Genomic DNA, 15,569 nt, shown 5'->3' with positions numbered 1-15,569 from the left:
TTTTCCCACAGTTAATTTTCATGCCAGTTAGGTAGGCTATACTCCTGTTGTAAAGAGAAGCAATGTGCTTCATATTAGGAATGTTGAGTAAAAAATATAGTAGGCCTAGCCTATAGAAAGCTGATGGGATCCTCCTCTTTTTAATAGAGGCCATCACCCTGTTTTCTCATGCAATTGCATAAACATAAGCTCATGGGCTCTCATGAAGTGTTTGATTAGATTTCAATTACATTTACATTGATGTCAGAGTAATTAGAGGGACAATCGAGTGCTGAGTACCAGGCAGTTTGGAGCATCAGAGCTTGGAGAAACCCAATTCCCGTGACTAAACGGTCACGTGGAATTTGACTGCCTTCATAACTCTTGACTGCCGGTGTGGCAGTAATACGGTCACTGTAACAGCCCTACTCTGGAGCAGGTTTTCATCAAGGATCTCTCTCTATACTTTGCTACATTCACCTTTCCCTCAATCCTGACAAGACTCCCAGTTCCTGCCGCTGAAAAACATCTCCACAGCACGATGCTGCCACCACCATGCTTCACCGTAGGGATGGTGCCAGGTTTCCTCCAGATGTGACGCTTGGAATTTAGACCAGGACACCTACACCACACCACCCGATGTCACAGGAAGGCCAAAAAGATCATCAAGGCCATCAGACTGTTAAACAGCCATTACTGCCATCACATTGAGTGGCTGCTGCCAACATACTGACTCAAATCTCTACCCACTTTAATAATTACAAATTGGATGTAATAAATGTATCACTAGTCACTTTAAACAATGCCACTTTATATAATGTTTACATACCCTACATTACTCATCTCATATGTATATACTGTACTCTATACCATCTACTGCATCTTGCCTATGCCGTTCGGCCATCACTCATCCATATATTTATATGTACATATTCTTATTCATTCCTTTACACTTGTGTGTAAAAGGTAGTTGTTGTGAAATTGTTAGATTACTTGTTAGATATTACTGCATGGTCGGAACTAGAAGCACAAGCATTTCGCTACACCCACATTAACATCTGCTAACCATGTGTATGTGACCAATAAAATTTGATTTGATTTGATTTATACGTCTAGTCTGTGTACAGTGCCTATAAAAGTCTACAATCCCCTTGGATTTCTTCACATTTTATTGTGTTACAAAGTAGGATTAAAATTAGATTTAGACTAATCGTCCTTTTTGGCAACTATCTACATGAAATACTATAATATCCAAGTGGAAGAAAAATGCGATATATTTTTTAAGATTAATGAAAAATAAAACACTACTATACCTTGATTAGATAAGTATTCACCCCCTGAGTCAATACATGTTAGACTCACCTTTGGCAGCGATTACAGCTGTGAGTCTTCTTGGGTAAGTCTCATAAGAGCTTTGCACACCTGTATTGTGCCATATATGACCATTGTTCTTTTCACAATTCCTCCAGCTTTGTCAAGGTTTTGGGTATCATAGCTAGACAGCAACTTTCAAGTCTTGCCAAGCAGATTTAAGTCAAAACTGTAACTTGGCTTCTTGGTAAGCATCTCTCCAGTGTAGATTTGGCTTTGTGTAGTAGGTTATTGTCCTGTTGAAAGGTGAATTCCTTTCCCAGTCTGGTGTAAAGCAGACTGAAGCAGGTTTTTCTCCGGGAGTTTGCCTTTGTTTAGCTCCATCACATTAATTTTCATACTGAAAAACTCTCCAGTCTTTGTCATTGTCAAGCATACACATACCATGATGCAGCCACCACCATGCTTGAAAATAAGGAGGCAGTTACTGAGTGATGTGTTGTGTTGGATTTGCCTTAAACATAAGGCTTTGCATTTAGGCCAAAATGTTTATTCCTTTAGAGTGTTTTATTTTTGCAGTATTACTTTAGTGTCTTGTTGCGTACATATGCATGTTTTGGAATATTTTTGTCTATATATTTCTATTTTCTTTTCACTCTGTCAATTAGGTTAATACAATGCTGTTGATCCATCCTCGTTTTTTTTTACCATCACAGCCATTGAACTCTGCAGCTGTTTTAAAATCACCAACGGCCTCATAGCGACATCCCTAAGCAGTTTATTTCCTGTCCTGCAGCTCAGTTCAGGAGGAAGACTGCATCTTTGATGTGTCTAAGTAGTTTAATGCATCATCCACAGCATAATTATTAACTGGACCGACCGTGCTTAAAGATATATTTAATGTCTGATTTGTTATTGTTACACATCTACCAATCACTGCTCTTCTTTATGAGGCTTTCGAAAAGTCCCCTGATCATTTTAGTTGAATATGTGCTTGAAATTCAATACTTGGCTAAGGGATACATTTGCCTTTGTTATTATGGGGTAGTGTGTGTAGATTGATGAGGAAAACATTTAATTTAATCAATTTTAGAATAAAGCTGTAACATAACAAAATGTGGTTGAAGTCAAGGGGTCTGAATACTTTCCAAATTCACTGTCAGCAAGTGTATGTATGTTTTAGTATACTGAGTCCTTGTGATTAAATACAAAATGACCTTCAAAGCATATTCAGCACCTATATAACAATTACCATGTAGCATGCCCAGCGTCTCCTGATTTGAAGGTTGACTTCAGACGGTTGTGATTTGAGTTTCAAATGGCTATTACATTTACATTTACATTTAAGTCATTTAGCAGACGCTCTTATCCAGAGCGACCTACAAATTGGTGCTTTCACCCTATGACATCCAGTGGAACAGCCACTTTACAATAGTGCATCTAGGTCTTTTAAGGGGGGGGAGAAGGATTACTTTATCCTATCCTAGGTATTCCTTAAAGAGGTGGGGTTTCAGGTGTCTCCGGAAGGTGGTGATTGACTCCGCTGTCCTGGCGTCGTGAGGGAGTTTGTTCCACCATTGGGGGCCAGAGCAGCGAACAGTTTTGACTGGGCTGAGCGGGAACTGTACTTCCTCAGTGGTAGGGAGGCGAGCAGGCCAGAGGTGGATGAACGCAGTGCCCTTGTTTGGGTGTAGGGCCTGATCAGAGCCTGGAGGTAGTGAGGTGCCGTTCCCTCACAGCTCCGTAGGCAAGCACCATGGTCTTGTAGCGGATGCGAGCTTCAACTGGAAGCCAGTGGAGAGAGCGGAGGAGCGGGGTGACGTGAGAGAACTTGGGAAGGTTGAACACCAGACGGGCTGCGGCGTTCTGGATGAGTTGTAGGGGTTTAATGGCACAGGCAGGGAGCCCAGCCAACAGCGAGTTGCAGTAATCCAGACGGGAGATGACAAGTGCCTGGATTAGGACCTGCGCCGCTTCCTGTGTGAGGCAGGGTCGTACTCTGCGGATGTTGTAGAGCATGAACCTACAGGAACGGGCCACCGCCTTGATGTTATTTGAGAACGACAGGGTGTTGTCCAGGATCACGCCAAGGTTCTTAGCGCTCTGGGACGAGGACACAATGGAGTTGTCAACCGTGATGGCGAGATCATGGAACGGGCAGTCCTTCCCGGGAGGAAGAGCAGCTCCGTCTTGCCGAGGTTCAGCTTGAGGTGATGATCCGTCATCCACACTGATATGTCTGCCAGACATGCAGAGATGCGATTCGCCACCTGGTCGTCAGAAGGGGGAAAGGAGAAGATTAATTGTGTGTCGTCTGCATAGCAATGATAGGAGAGACCATGTGAGGTTATGACAGAGCCAAGTGACTTGGTGTATAGCGAGAATAGGAGAGGGCCTAGAACAGAGCCCTGGGGGACACCAGTGGTGAGAGCACGTGGTGAGGAGACGGATTCTCGCCACGCCACCTGGTAGGAGCGACCTGTCAGGTAGGACGCAATCCAAGCGTGGGCCGCGCCGGAGATGCCCAACTCGGAGAGGGTGGAGAGGAGGATCTGATGGTTCACAGTATCGAAGGCAGCCGATAGGTCTAGAAGGATGAGAGCAGAGGAGAGAGAGTTAGCTTTAGCAGTGCGGAGCGCCTCCGTGATACAGAGAAGAGCAGTCTCAGTTGAATGACTAGTCTTGAAACCTGACTGATTTGGATCAAGAAGGTCATTCTGAGAGAGATAGCGGGAGAGCTGGCCAAGTATTATGTAGCATTTACCCTGTGAGTAGAGAAACTGATGTGTCTGCTAGGTCATTGGGATCATGCATACAGGGTCTCCCTCCATGTTGAAAGCTGATGCACTTTGTCATGCTGATCAGCAGAATGAGTCCTGTTCCTCCTCCTCAGATAATGTACACCATTGCCAAGACCTACCAGCCTCTGAAGCCAGGGACTGTCCTCGCCTTCCAGAATGCAGCCCTGGGGAGCGTTGGTGAGTCACACACACGCTGGAATACTTTATTCAAAAAGTCACATTGACGAGAGTACATTCTGAGTACAAAGAACTGAAGTATTTTAAAGGTCATCAGGATACTTGGAATCGTTTCATTATGAGTCATTCATACATCCACACACAAACAAATACACACAGACACACAACTATTTTTGTCTGAAGGATTATGGGGCTGGAAATAATTGCTAATGTATGCAGGCCCTTGATAAGATCTCAAGCTTACAGGTATTCTCTCTGGCTCTCAAAGATCCCCCCCAAAAAAAATAAAGAACATACTGTTTTTAATACAGTGCACTGAAGCTCTTCACATATTGAAAGCATTAGAGGGGTTTGTTAAACAGACAAGTTAGAAACTGTTGTATTACTGTATTTGTTTGGTATTAAATGGTAAAAAGGTTGGACCTTTATGTCATCAAATATTAAAAAATATATATACATATAAACGTGGTCCCTACACTAAAAGAAAAAGCCATATATCAGACTGGCCAATAAAAATAAAAGATTAAGATGGACAAAAGAACACAGACACTGGACAGAGGAACTCTGCCTAGAAGGCAAGCATCCCTGAGTCGCCTCTTCACTGTTGACGTTGAGACTGGTGTTTTGCGGGTAGTATTTCATGAAGCTGCCAGTACTGCCAAAACAAGCAAGAATAGTGTAGAAAATATTGTACCATGTAAACCGATGTGAAATATATTCCCCATAAGCAAAAATATAGTATTTTCAGCTGTTTGAAGCTGGTGTACAAAACCGAAAGTAAAAGACACAAAAACTAAACTTAAGAACGGGAACCATAGAAATAACATACATAAAACAGATATACCGTTTGTTAGACTTTTTTTTAATGAGAATGACAGATCTATAACTCACATTTCTATGTGAATTTGGTCAGGTTGCCTAAAAAGTTACATAATGCAGCTTTAAGTGTGATATAAAAAAAAATATTAATGGTGATCCACATCAAATCAGCATAACCAATATTTCAGTGTGGCTTTTCTCAGGGAAAGCTAAATCTCTCCACCACCCCCTCTCTCTTCCCCCCAGAGATGAAGCAGTTCTTGAGCAACCGTAGGCGTGACTCCCACATGAACTGGTTTGATAGTTCTTCGGACTGGGAGCAGGAACTGGAGAGGACCGGGGCCTGCGGCTGGAGGGTCAGCTCTGTCAATGACCGCTTTGAGATGTCCACCAGGTAGCCTATACACCCACCATCTGACGCTTCCTGGTGGTTCACCTGTATGGAACTTTATTAGTGGAAAATATAAAATATATGATATAGTTGCCCAATCTGGTCCTGTTACTATTGGGCTGGAACAGAAGCCTGCGCACACTGTGCTCCTAGTGTAAAGTCAGTGTCCTAGCCCAAATGCCCATTAAACTTGCAATGGTTAATGTCATTTTATCCTGCTTCATGTCAGTCTGCCCAAGTTCAACGTGGTCCCTCAGAAAGTTCTAGACACTGAGCTGAAGAAGACCTTTGCCCACTTCAACGAGGGACGCATTCCTGTAAGTAGAACTCTACCACTCATCAATATCAGTCATTCCTGTAAGTTGAACTTTACCACTCATCAATATCAGTCATTCCTGTAAGTTGAACTTTACCACTCATCAATATCAGTCATTCCTGTAAGTTGAACTCTACCACTCATCAATATCAGTCATTCCTGTAAGTTGAACTTTACCACTCATCAATATCAGTCATTCCTGTAAGTAGAACTCTACCACTCATCAATATCAGTCATTCCTGTAAGTAGAACTCTACCACTCATCAATATCAGTCATTCCTGTAAGTAGAACTCTACCACTCATCAATATCAGTCATTCCTGTAAGTAGAACTTTACCACTCATCATATGACCCCTCAATATCAGTCAGGTCAGAAAACCCAGTTAAAATCTCATGCCCTGGTCACTAAGAACTCATACAGGGATTTTAGAACATATCCAAAAACCATTACTATTGAGACCACGTTGTGTCTAAATCTGTGTGACTGTTGTCCTCCAGCGCTGGTGTTGGCGACATCCTCGGGGCAGTGACCTGCTACGGATGGCCAGCTTCCAGAACAACATCTACCATGAGAAGGATGACATCAGGTGTGTGTGTGTGTGTGTGTGTGTGTGTGTGTGTGTGTGTGTGTGTGAGAGACCGAGGAAGATAGAGATAAACATAGTCATAGTGTTGTTGATTGCTTTTATGGTAAAGGCTATTGCTTCTCAACAGAATGTTTAAGTCAAAACTAACCTGTAATCATGTACATGTTACCCGGCCATTCTTGAGATGGGACAGGTTAGCAGGCTTTTGTCAAATGCTATTCCTTGTGCATGTCTGAGACAGCGCTTAGCCTGGGGGCAAGACAGTTTACTAGCCCTGGGCTATGGTTACAAAGTAATGGAATGTGACATGTCTAATCACAGAGAATAATGCTAAGGGCTCCCTGTGTGTCTGTCCTGTGGGGTGTAGGAACCTGGAGTTGATCCTGTTTGGGGGCCAGTCTCTATGTGTGGTGGTGGAGCTGGGAGACGAGATGCCTTCACCCACAGACATACAGCTGGCACACACCCGCCTACGGGCTCTGTGTCTGGGAGGTCAGTACAAACCTTCTACACCTTTTGGAAAGTCAAGTGTATTAGTCTGTGTTTTAATGTATCTGACAATGACCCACATTGGATAAAATGTTGGTCAAAATGTTGCTACAGTGCATTTAAACATAGGAGTGTATTCTGTTTCCGTTTCACACGATAGCCTGTAACCAGTGACATTTGAGTGGGGTTGCCAGTTTCATTGGCAAGCCATCCCCTTGCCTCTCCTGTCTTTTTTATTTGTTGACAAATGAATTCGCTTTAGCACAGGTTTTACACCGCATCTATGGAGGAGCACTCTAGCCCTGAGGGACAGTGGGCATGCAGATTTTATAGAGGACATAAAGTGGTGTTAATCTGTTTCCATGTGCTTCCCATTACAATGCTACTGAGACAAAGATGGTGGGCTAGTAGAGATCACATCCAGATGACAAGACCCCAGACACCAATTTACCTCCTGAAATTACGGATTTGGATTCAAGACAAAATCCCAAATAAATGAATGTATACCCCCTCATATAAGTGTACACCAGTGGTGTAAAGTACTTAAGTAAAAATACTTTAAAGGACTACTTAAGTAGTTACTATTTATATTTTTGACAACTTTTACTTTTACTCCACTGCATTCCTAAATAGATTAATGTACTTTTTACTCCTTACATTTTCCCTGACCCCCAAAAGTACTGATTACATTTTGAACCCTTAGGAGGACAGGAAATGTGTCTAATTCTCGCACTTATCAAGAGAACATCCCTGGTCATCTCTACTGCCTCTAATCTGGCAGACTCACTAAACCCAAATGCTACATTTGTAAATTATGTTTGAGTGTTGAACTGTGCCCCTAGCTATCCGTAAATTTAAAAAATGAATTATGTCGTCTGGTTTGCTTAATATAAGATATGTTTAATAATTTATACTTTTACCTTTGATACTTAAGTATATTACAAACCAAATGCTTTTAGACTTTTACTCAAGTAGTATTTTACTGGGGGACTTTTACTGGAGCCACTTCCTTTGAAGGTATCTTTACTTTACAAGTATGAAAATGAGGTACTTTTTCCATCACTGGTGTACACTACTCTTATTTTACGATATGTGAGCACCATGTGATGGTGGCGTGTTTTTCCTGACGCTTCTTCCTCTAATGCTGTGAGATGTCAAAAATCTTTGAGAGACTGTTTCCTAGACTAGGATACAACTAGTTTCCTAGACAACACCCTCTCTGTTGTGCTGATGTGGAGTTCACAGGGCAGGGCACACCACAGGTCACTGACTCCCATGGCTCACACATTGCCAACACAATGCTCACATTGTTTGGTTTATTGTGTGATTACCTCTACACAAGGCCAAGGGATTTGGATAGACAACAACCCCACACATCTATGGGCCTCACTCATCATGTCATGCTTCAACTACCTTAACAATTGTGAAATATTTTTTTAAGACTAAAACAATATATTTTCAGAAGATATTTATTTACAACCAAACTCATATGTAGAGCTATGGATCTTATTTAAAGATTTCAGGTGCAATAGTATATCTTAAAACTTGTCAAATCCCCACCCTAATTTATGTACAATAAAGCTCCTTTGATAAAAACATGAACAAGGTTTCTTTGTCTTCTGTTTTGGTCCACAGACATCTCCACATCTGTGTCAGTGCCAGATGACAAATGGCTGTCTACGCTGGAGAGCACCCATTGGCTGGACTACACCAGGTGAGCGGTCCTGATTGGCTTCTCATCAAGGCAATAAATCATCTGTAATAAATGTGCCGGGCCTACATTGATTTGGTTGATTTTTTTTAATGTCACCTAGCAATGATAGTGAATAGTGCAATGTTGATGTAGTATGAATGTACCATTATAGCACATTAGCCTATCCCTGGTTGAATATGTGGCTTTATTGTGTTACATTAGCTGTAAGCAGATTTAGAATGCTCTAACATACTGTTACAGAACATACCTTTAGCATGAGGCTATAATAGGCCTACACACATGGATGTTGAATGTAGCTCTCATATATTCAACACGTGTGTGAGCCTGCTATATCTACACAGTAGACCTAGCTTTTTTTACAGGCTTACACACATGGATGTTGAAGCGTCTATGTGCTGAAACAAGCTAGAACTGTGATAGTAGCATAGCATTAGCCTGATTCGCATGCTGCTCTGCTCCCTCCCCAGGTGCTGTCTGAGGAAAGCTGCTGAGGTGGCCTGCCTGCTCCGCGGAGGTCACCTGACCGTGGTGCTGCAAGGTGAGTCACATGACGAGGGCCAAGCAGCACCAAATATTCAATCCGTTCATTTATTATTCACGCTGCGTCCCTCATTAAATCGGCGTTAGGGCTTACCCTGAAGGAGACTCCTACTGTAGAAGCACTACTCTACTAGGAAACCAATACACAGTGATGGAAAAAGTACCCAATTTTCCAACTTGAGTAAAAGTAAAGACACCTTAAAAGGAAATGACTCAAGTAAAAGTAAAAGTCACCCCGTAAAATACTACTTGAGTAAAAGTTTGAAAGTATTTGGTTTTAAATGTACTTAAGTATCAAAAGTAAAAGTATAAATGATTTAAAATGTCTTATATTAAGCAAACCAGGCGACATGATTTTCTTGTTTTTTTAAATTACGGATAGCCAGGGTCACAGTTCAACACTCCGACATAATTAACAAACGAAGCATTTGTGTTTAGTGAGTCTGCCAAGTCAGAGGCAGTAGGGATGACCAGGGATGTTCTCTTGATAAGTGCGTGAATTAGACAATTTTCCTGTCCTGCTAAGCATTCAAAATGTAATGAGTACTTTTGGGTGTCAGGGAAAATGTAGGGAGTAGAAAGTACATTATTTTCTTTAAGAATGTATTGGAGTAAAAGTTAAAGTTGTCAAAAATATAAATAGTAAAGTAGAGTACAGATTCCCCAAAAAACTACTTAATAAGTAGTACTTAAAAGTATTTTTACTTAAGTACTTTAAACCACAGCTAATACAGCAGGTGGTAGTCTATTGTGTCTGTTGAGGTTGTGTTATGATAGTGTACTATATTGTCATGATGACTGGCTCACTTAGTTGTGGAAGTTTACAGTAGTGTGTTGGAAGTTCAAGGTGGGTGCCAGTCTGTCTGTTTCTGTTTTATCCAGCTTGTGGTTGTCTTGCCACACAAGGCAAGGACGCAGCGAACTAGCGATGTTGAACATAAATAGTCTGGCACCCAGGCTGGAGACCACGGCCTTGGAGAGATAAGTGTAATATTACGGTCTATTATAGGGAGAACAGTCTTATGGCAAACATACAGACGTTCTTGACTAAATACAACTATGTTCATACATTATTATTACATGACTCCATGTACTGACACATATAATTGGGCTGTGAGAGTCCGTCCTAGTCGGTTGATACCTAAGGTAGCTACCACAGACTGAAAAGTCAACAGGAATCTGTGTCACATGAACAATGGCTGCTACTGCCCTGTGATTTTCCCTTCCCCGTATGAGTTGTGTTGCCTGGCCAGTTTCAAGTGGGCCTTTTGGAGAAGAGGGTTGTATATCACCCCCATAAAACCACAGAGCTGACTGTGTCCTAAACACAAGTAAATGACTGGAGAAATGACCCAATGGCATTTTCAGACAGGCCCAGACAACACTCCCTACTGCCTGTGGTTAGAAAAAACCTGCCAACCAGATGTGGGGATTCGGGAGAAGTTCTATTCAAGTCCACAGAGGGGGGCACTTTTTGTGAGAATGAAAGGGCTGATGTGGGACTGTAGCATTTGGATTGTCATGTTGTGTTTTTTTTTTAATACAAGGCATTACCCTTCTCAAATCTTTTATTTTGTGTGTGTTTGTTGTAGATGATAAACTCAAGGACACGTCTCTTATCCTCTGAGCCTTGAATATGCATACTGTTACTGTATTCAATTACAATTGATTATTGATGGTCTATTTCCTCCTGTTGTGTGCAGAGGCGGAGGACCGAGACATGACCTGTGTGGTGTCCAGTCTGGTCCAGGTGATGTGTGACCCCCACTGCAGGACCAGGGTGGGCTTCCAGGGTCTGGTGCAGAAGGAGTGGGTGATGGCTGGACACCGCTTCCTCAGCCGCATCAACTACCACAGAGACAGCGATAAGGAAGAGGTGAGAGGATAAGCTGCAACCTATCAGTAAACTCGCCTATCAGTGGTCATGGGGGGGGGGGGGGGGGGGCAAGGAAAGGAAACTATTTGCATTAGGACACAGTGTTTAATGCCAGTCATATGTCTTTGGGGATCTTTCTCCCATCTTTCTTAAGCCTGTGTTTTTCTCCCCACTAGGCGCCAGTGTTCCTGCTCTTCCTGGACTGTGTGTGGCAGCTGTGGGTCCAGTACCCATGCCGCTTCCAGCTGACAGGGGACTTCCTGCTGGCCCTCCATGACAGTTTCCACCTGCCCCTCTTCAGCAGCTTCCTGGCCAACTGCCACAGGGAGAGGTGCAAACGTTCACAGGTACGCCAATGTTCAGCAACACCACCGCTAATGCTGAAGCTGTAGTACTAGAGAAGATACACTGTAGGTATGCTACTGTAGGCTAACATGGAAAATGTTGGAAATACCTGTATCAAAGTTTGAAAGTCGTAAATTCTGTGAACCATCTCAGATTAAAGCGGTTGATTTGCGAGGCGAGTCCTCGTCATTTTTAATCCCACACATGGATCAGCTCATATTGTCTTCAACGATAACTCTTGAATGAGCTCGGATTGAATTAGACGAATCACTGTTCTCTCACCTCTTCTTCCTCTCTCCTAGAACCTATCCCAGAGTTACACTCCAGTGAATGGCTGGAGAGACCTGGTACCCAGGGGCTCCTTCCCGGACCCCTCAGACCCCCCTCTGCCCCCTGTGTGGGACTGGGCTCTGCAGTACAGCAGCCAGAGACGGGAACGTTTCACCCAGCCGGTGCCTCCGCTCACCCTGCCACAGCCCCTACTCAACGGCAACCTCAACACCAACCCCGAGGCACACAGGGTAGGAGTGAAAGGATGATATTATGGGGGATACAGTCAGGCGCAAGGAGTGTAAAAAGCACTATATAAATGCAAATCGTGCATTTGATCATTCATGTTAGGGTACTTAGTAATTCAAATGCTATTTCAATGAGCTCCTGTCTTACAAAAGCCACCCCGCTCACACACACACATAAATACACTTACTAAATATTAACGACCATGATCAGGGATGAACACAGGCCCACTGCACCTCCGTGTGGTAGGTCTCAGTATTGCAACATGCTTAAGGCACAAAATGGATATTCAAACGTATTTCTCACTCTTCCTCTCTTCTCTCCATCCCTCTTTCAGCTGAGTGACAGCGCACCAGGCTCTGTGTTCCTGCTCTCCAGGGGCTCCTTCTCCTGCTCTGCTAACCTCCTGCCCTGGCGCAGTGGAGGGGGCTCAGGCGTCTACCGGAAGAGCCACCGGAGAGGGGGGTCCTCCTCAGAGAACCTTCCGGGCCTGGAGAGGCTTCTGAAGGCCTGGGCCCTCACAGAGCTCCCTCAGGGCCACACCACCACCACATCCGGTCTCCAGGGGCCCCTGGACTCATACGAGCCTCTGCTGCCCCTGCTCCTGGGGCCCTGCGTAGGTGTGTGGAGGGACTGCTACCTCCGTGGGGCTCTTCATGCTCAGGTATATAGGGAAGGATTATCATTCTCACTACTATACAGTGCCTAAAACACTGTTGCCATGGAGATGTTTATAATAGCCTACTCTACTGGTATGTGGGTGGGTGATCAAAATGAACTTTGAACTCGGTAACTGAAAAAGGATTTCAACTAGAGGTATTGCATAAAAAATGTAGTAAGAAGTTTAAATTCATATTTTTATTCAACTGAATAGTGCAATGTTGTACTGGACAAGCTCCTAATTTTTGCTGGTCACATTAGAAACTACATTTAGTTGCTCATGGATAACTGTAGTCATGATGGTGTTATAAACTAACAGAAACCCTGGCCATGTTGTGTCCTCAGGCGTTCTCCCACCCCATCTCCTCATCCACTCAGCACCCAGTGGAACAGCTAGCCTGGGAGGTCCAGCAGCTCAGAGACAAGCTGACGTTGGCCTCCAGCCCCACTAACACAGTCCCAGCCAAGACACAGGAGCCCCGTCGGACAGACTCCAACCTCAACCAGAACACCAACAATAGCACCTTCCTCTTCCCAGCCTCCAGACCCCCTGGGCCGGTTGCCTCCAGAACCACGCCCCCTATCTCGAACCTCCAACCCAGGGTTCCTCCAGCTCGTTCTAGAGCTGGTCACAGAGACAGCAGCAAGCACACATTCCTATTTGGCCACCCATCCTCTTCAGAGTCCCGTCCAGACCAGCGTTACTTGCCCGCGCCCAATAATAATGCCAAGCTGCCCAAGAGCAACGGTCCTTCACTGGATTCCTGAGCTCGGTGTCCCCTGTCAGTTAGCACAAATGGTACAAACTGTTCCCCCGGCTCTGAACTCTAGAATGAGATCACCTATACACACCCTCCAAGACTCTATTTCCATCCCTGACACCTGATCTCTGGGTGGATCCAGATGTGATTTTCCTGTCAAGGCCTGTTTGAGTGGCTTTGAGGCAATAACAAGACGAGGAGGGTCATGTGCTGAGCAGGGAGGAGAGTCTAAACTGCAGTAATAATGCATTGAGCAGTGCAAAGCACAAATAGTATTTGAAAGATTGTTCAACTTGTAACAAATTGTCTGTTTTACTGAATATGACAACCAAACTGAAGGTTCTGGTCAGCATTCCCTGAGAACGTATTGGTGTTTTTAAAAGCAGCAAGCTAATACCCAAAATGAATAAGGGCTGATGATGATTGATAAACTAATGACATAAGGGCACAAATAATGAGCTGTTGGCTGAAATATGGAATCAAATTCTTCTATTGATCAGACTTCAGCTGTTTTTAGAATCATGATTTCAACTGAGTGACAACCTTCATTCTTGACCAGACGGCTATAATAGGACTGTTGTCCTGACTCGGTCTCTTAGTCATTTTGAGTGACTATAACCTCCAGTTCCAAAACCAACTCAGCCTTGAGAGGAAAAATACATAGAGCTGCTCACCAAGTAAACACTAGGGAGAGACATTGGCTTCACAAAAAACACGCAGTTTTAACTCCAGGCATTTTGTCCAGCAAATTTAACCTGGAATTTAGGGCACTGGAGCTATTTTGGTGCTGTTCCCATATCTTTATACTTGCATGCATGCTAGTAGTGAACAATGAGAGGCATAAGCTGAGTTGTATGACTCTGTATCATAACCCTGTTTTTCAGAATATGGCCATGGTCAGTTAATATTGCTGTAAGTGTGCATGATTGAGGTAAAAGTGCTATTATTTCTATGGTCTGTGCATCTCTATTGAGAGTTCTAAGTATTATTGACCAACTTTGGTTGCGTATGAATTTCAGAAATTGTAAGGATACATTTTTAAGTGGTCGTGACCAAGATGAGTATGACTCTTTCCCCCCCCCCCCCCTTTATGTTGTCATTGTGCAAACCATAAGTTCTGATGGTTCATATGTATCATTTACTTTTATTTGGTACTTCTAGATGTAGCTTTAAGGTAAGCAACTTTTTTTTCAATAGTGTATTTCTTCATTACTTGTCCTGACTGCTAGTTTCGTATGCAGCTTGCATTCAGGTCAAGTACTTCTAAATGCGTCATTTCATTCAAAGCCCAGTGAGCTATTGGGACTGGGCTACTCAGTCCAGCCAGATTGTTGTTTGCATGATGTGGATATTAAGCAGCAAATACACTGGCGTGATTTCCATATACTGTAACACTCAAGAGATGTACTGTGTGTTTATACCAAACTATCATTTCCATGCAGAGAAGTACTTGTATTGTGTAACATAGGATGAAAGGGTTTCTGGCTGGCATACAATGTATTTCTCACTGAAATGTCTCATTATGTTTATGAACTATAAAGGCTGAAGGTGGTAATGTATGTGACTTACATTGGTCTGTATTACCTAGAGTTATTCCTATGCCTCAGTACGAGAGCATTTTGAATTATTCAATGGCTGTAAATATTCATTGTTGAATATCACAGCACACTGATATCAGTTACTGAATATCAGGTTGTTTGAGTTTTTGGATTTGATGCCAGTACTTTTGCTCTCGTCTTCCATGGAAAAAACAAGGTCATCACATTCCCTAGTGGCATTGGCTCTACAGAGAGAAAATGAAATGTCCCTTTCAGCATGCAACCCCACTTCCTATGTCTCTACACCATTATATATTTAAATGTTTTGGTACGAATGACACAATGATTTGCCAGATGTACATATTTTTTGTATCAGCATGTTAGGATCCTGATTAATAAACTATTATAAGTTCATAAAATCATTGCTTTCAAGTTTCAAAGTTTATTCGCCACGTGCACAGGATCCAACAGGTGTAAAACAGTACAGTTCAATTCTTACCTTGAGAGCTCTTTCCAACAATGCAATGAAAGTAATATACAGTAGATAATGGAATTAAAAAATACAAATAAGAATAAAAACCTTGAACTATGACGAGAGCTGAAGAACAGGAGAATGCAAGTATTTACAGTATTTACCTTATTCAATGTGCAGGGGTACTGGAGTGGTTGAGGTGGGTTTAAACATGAAAAGTGACTGGTAGTAGGATATACATGTAAACAGGAGTAATAGTGACCAGTAGCAGTATAAA

General features: G+C 43.0%; 1 protein-coding gene across 2 annotated transcripts in view; it reads left to right on the top strand.

Moving 5' to 3' along the window:
- Window positions 1-15,242, top strand: part of LOC115104226 (myotubularin-related protein 11-like) — a 32,814-nt gene extending 17,572 nt beyond the window's left edge. For both annotated transcript variants that reach the window (XM_029625520.2, XM_029625530.2), the window contains 12 exons: window positions 4,184-4,268; window positions 5,334-5,481; window positions 5,708-5,795; window positions 6,293-6,381; window positions 6,749-6,873; window positions 8,506-8,584; window positions 9,052-9,122; window positions 10,828-11,000; window positions 11,177-11,347; window positions 11,648-11,866; window positions 12,199-12,525; window positions 12,867-15,242. In XM_029625520.2, the coding sequence (XP_029481380.2) occupies window positions 4,184-4,268; window positions 5,334-5,481; window positions 5,708-5,795; window positions 6,293-6,381; window positions 6,749-6,873; window positions 8,506-8,584; window positions 9,052-9,122; window positions 10,828-11,000; window positions 11,177-11,347; window positions 11,648-11,866; window positions 12,199-12,525; window positions 12,867-13,289 (1,998 nt within the window). In that variant the 3' untranslated portion in view covers window positions 13,290-15,242. The remainder of the gene's footprint in view (window positions 1-4,183; window positions 4,269-5,333; window positions 5,482-5,707; window positions 5,796-6,292; window positions 6,382-6,748; window positions 6,874-8,505; window positions 8,585-9,051; window positions 9,123-10,827; window positions 11,001-11,176; window positions 11,348-11,647; window positions 11,867-12,198; window positions 12,526-12,866) is intronic.
- Window positions 15,243-15,569: the final 327 nt, after the last annotated feature.

The sequence above is a fragment of the Oncorhynchus nerka genome, linkage group LG3, assembly GCF_034236695.1.
Source record: "Oncorhynchus nerka isolate Pitt River linkage group LG3, Oner_Uvic_2.0, whole genome shotgun sequence".
NCBI classification, from domain to species: Eukaryota; Metazoa; Chordata; class Actinopteri; order Salmoniformes; family Salmonidae; genus Oncorhynchus; species Oncorhynchus nerka.
The sequence above is the reverse complement of the archived record's forward strand: the minus strand, read 5'-3'. Positions and strand labels throughout refer to the sequence as shown.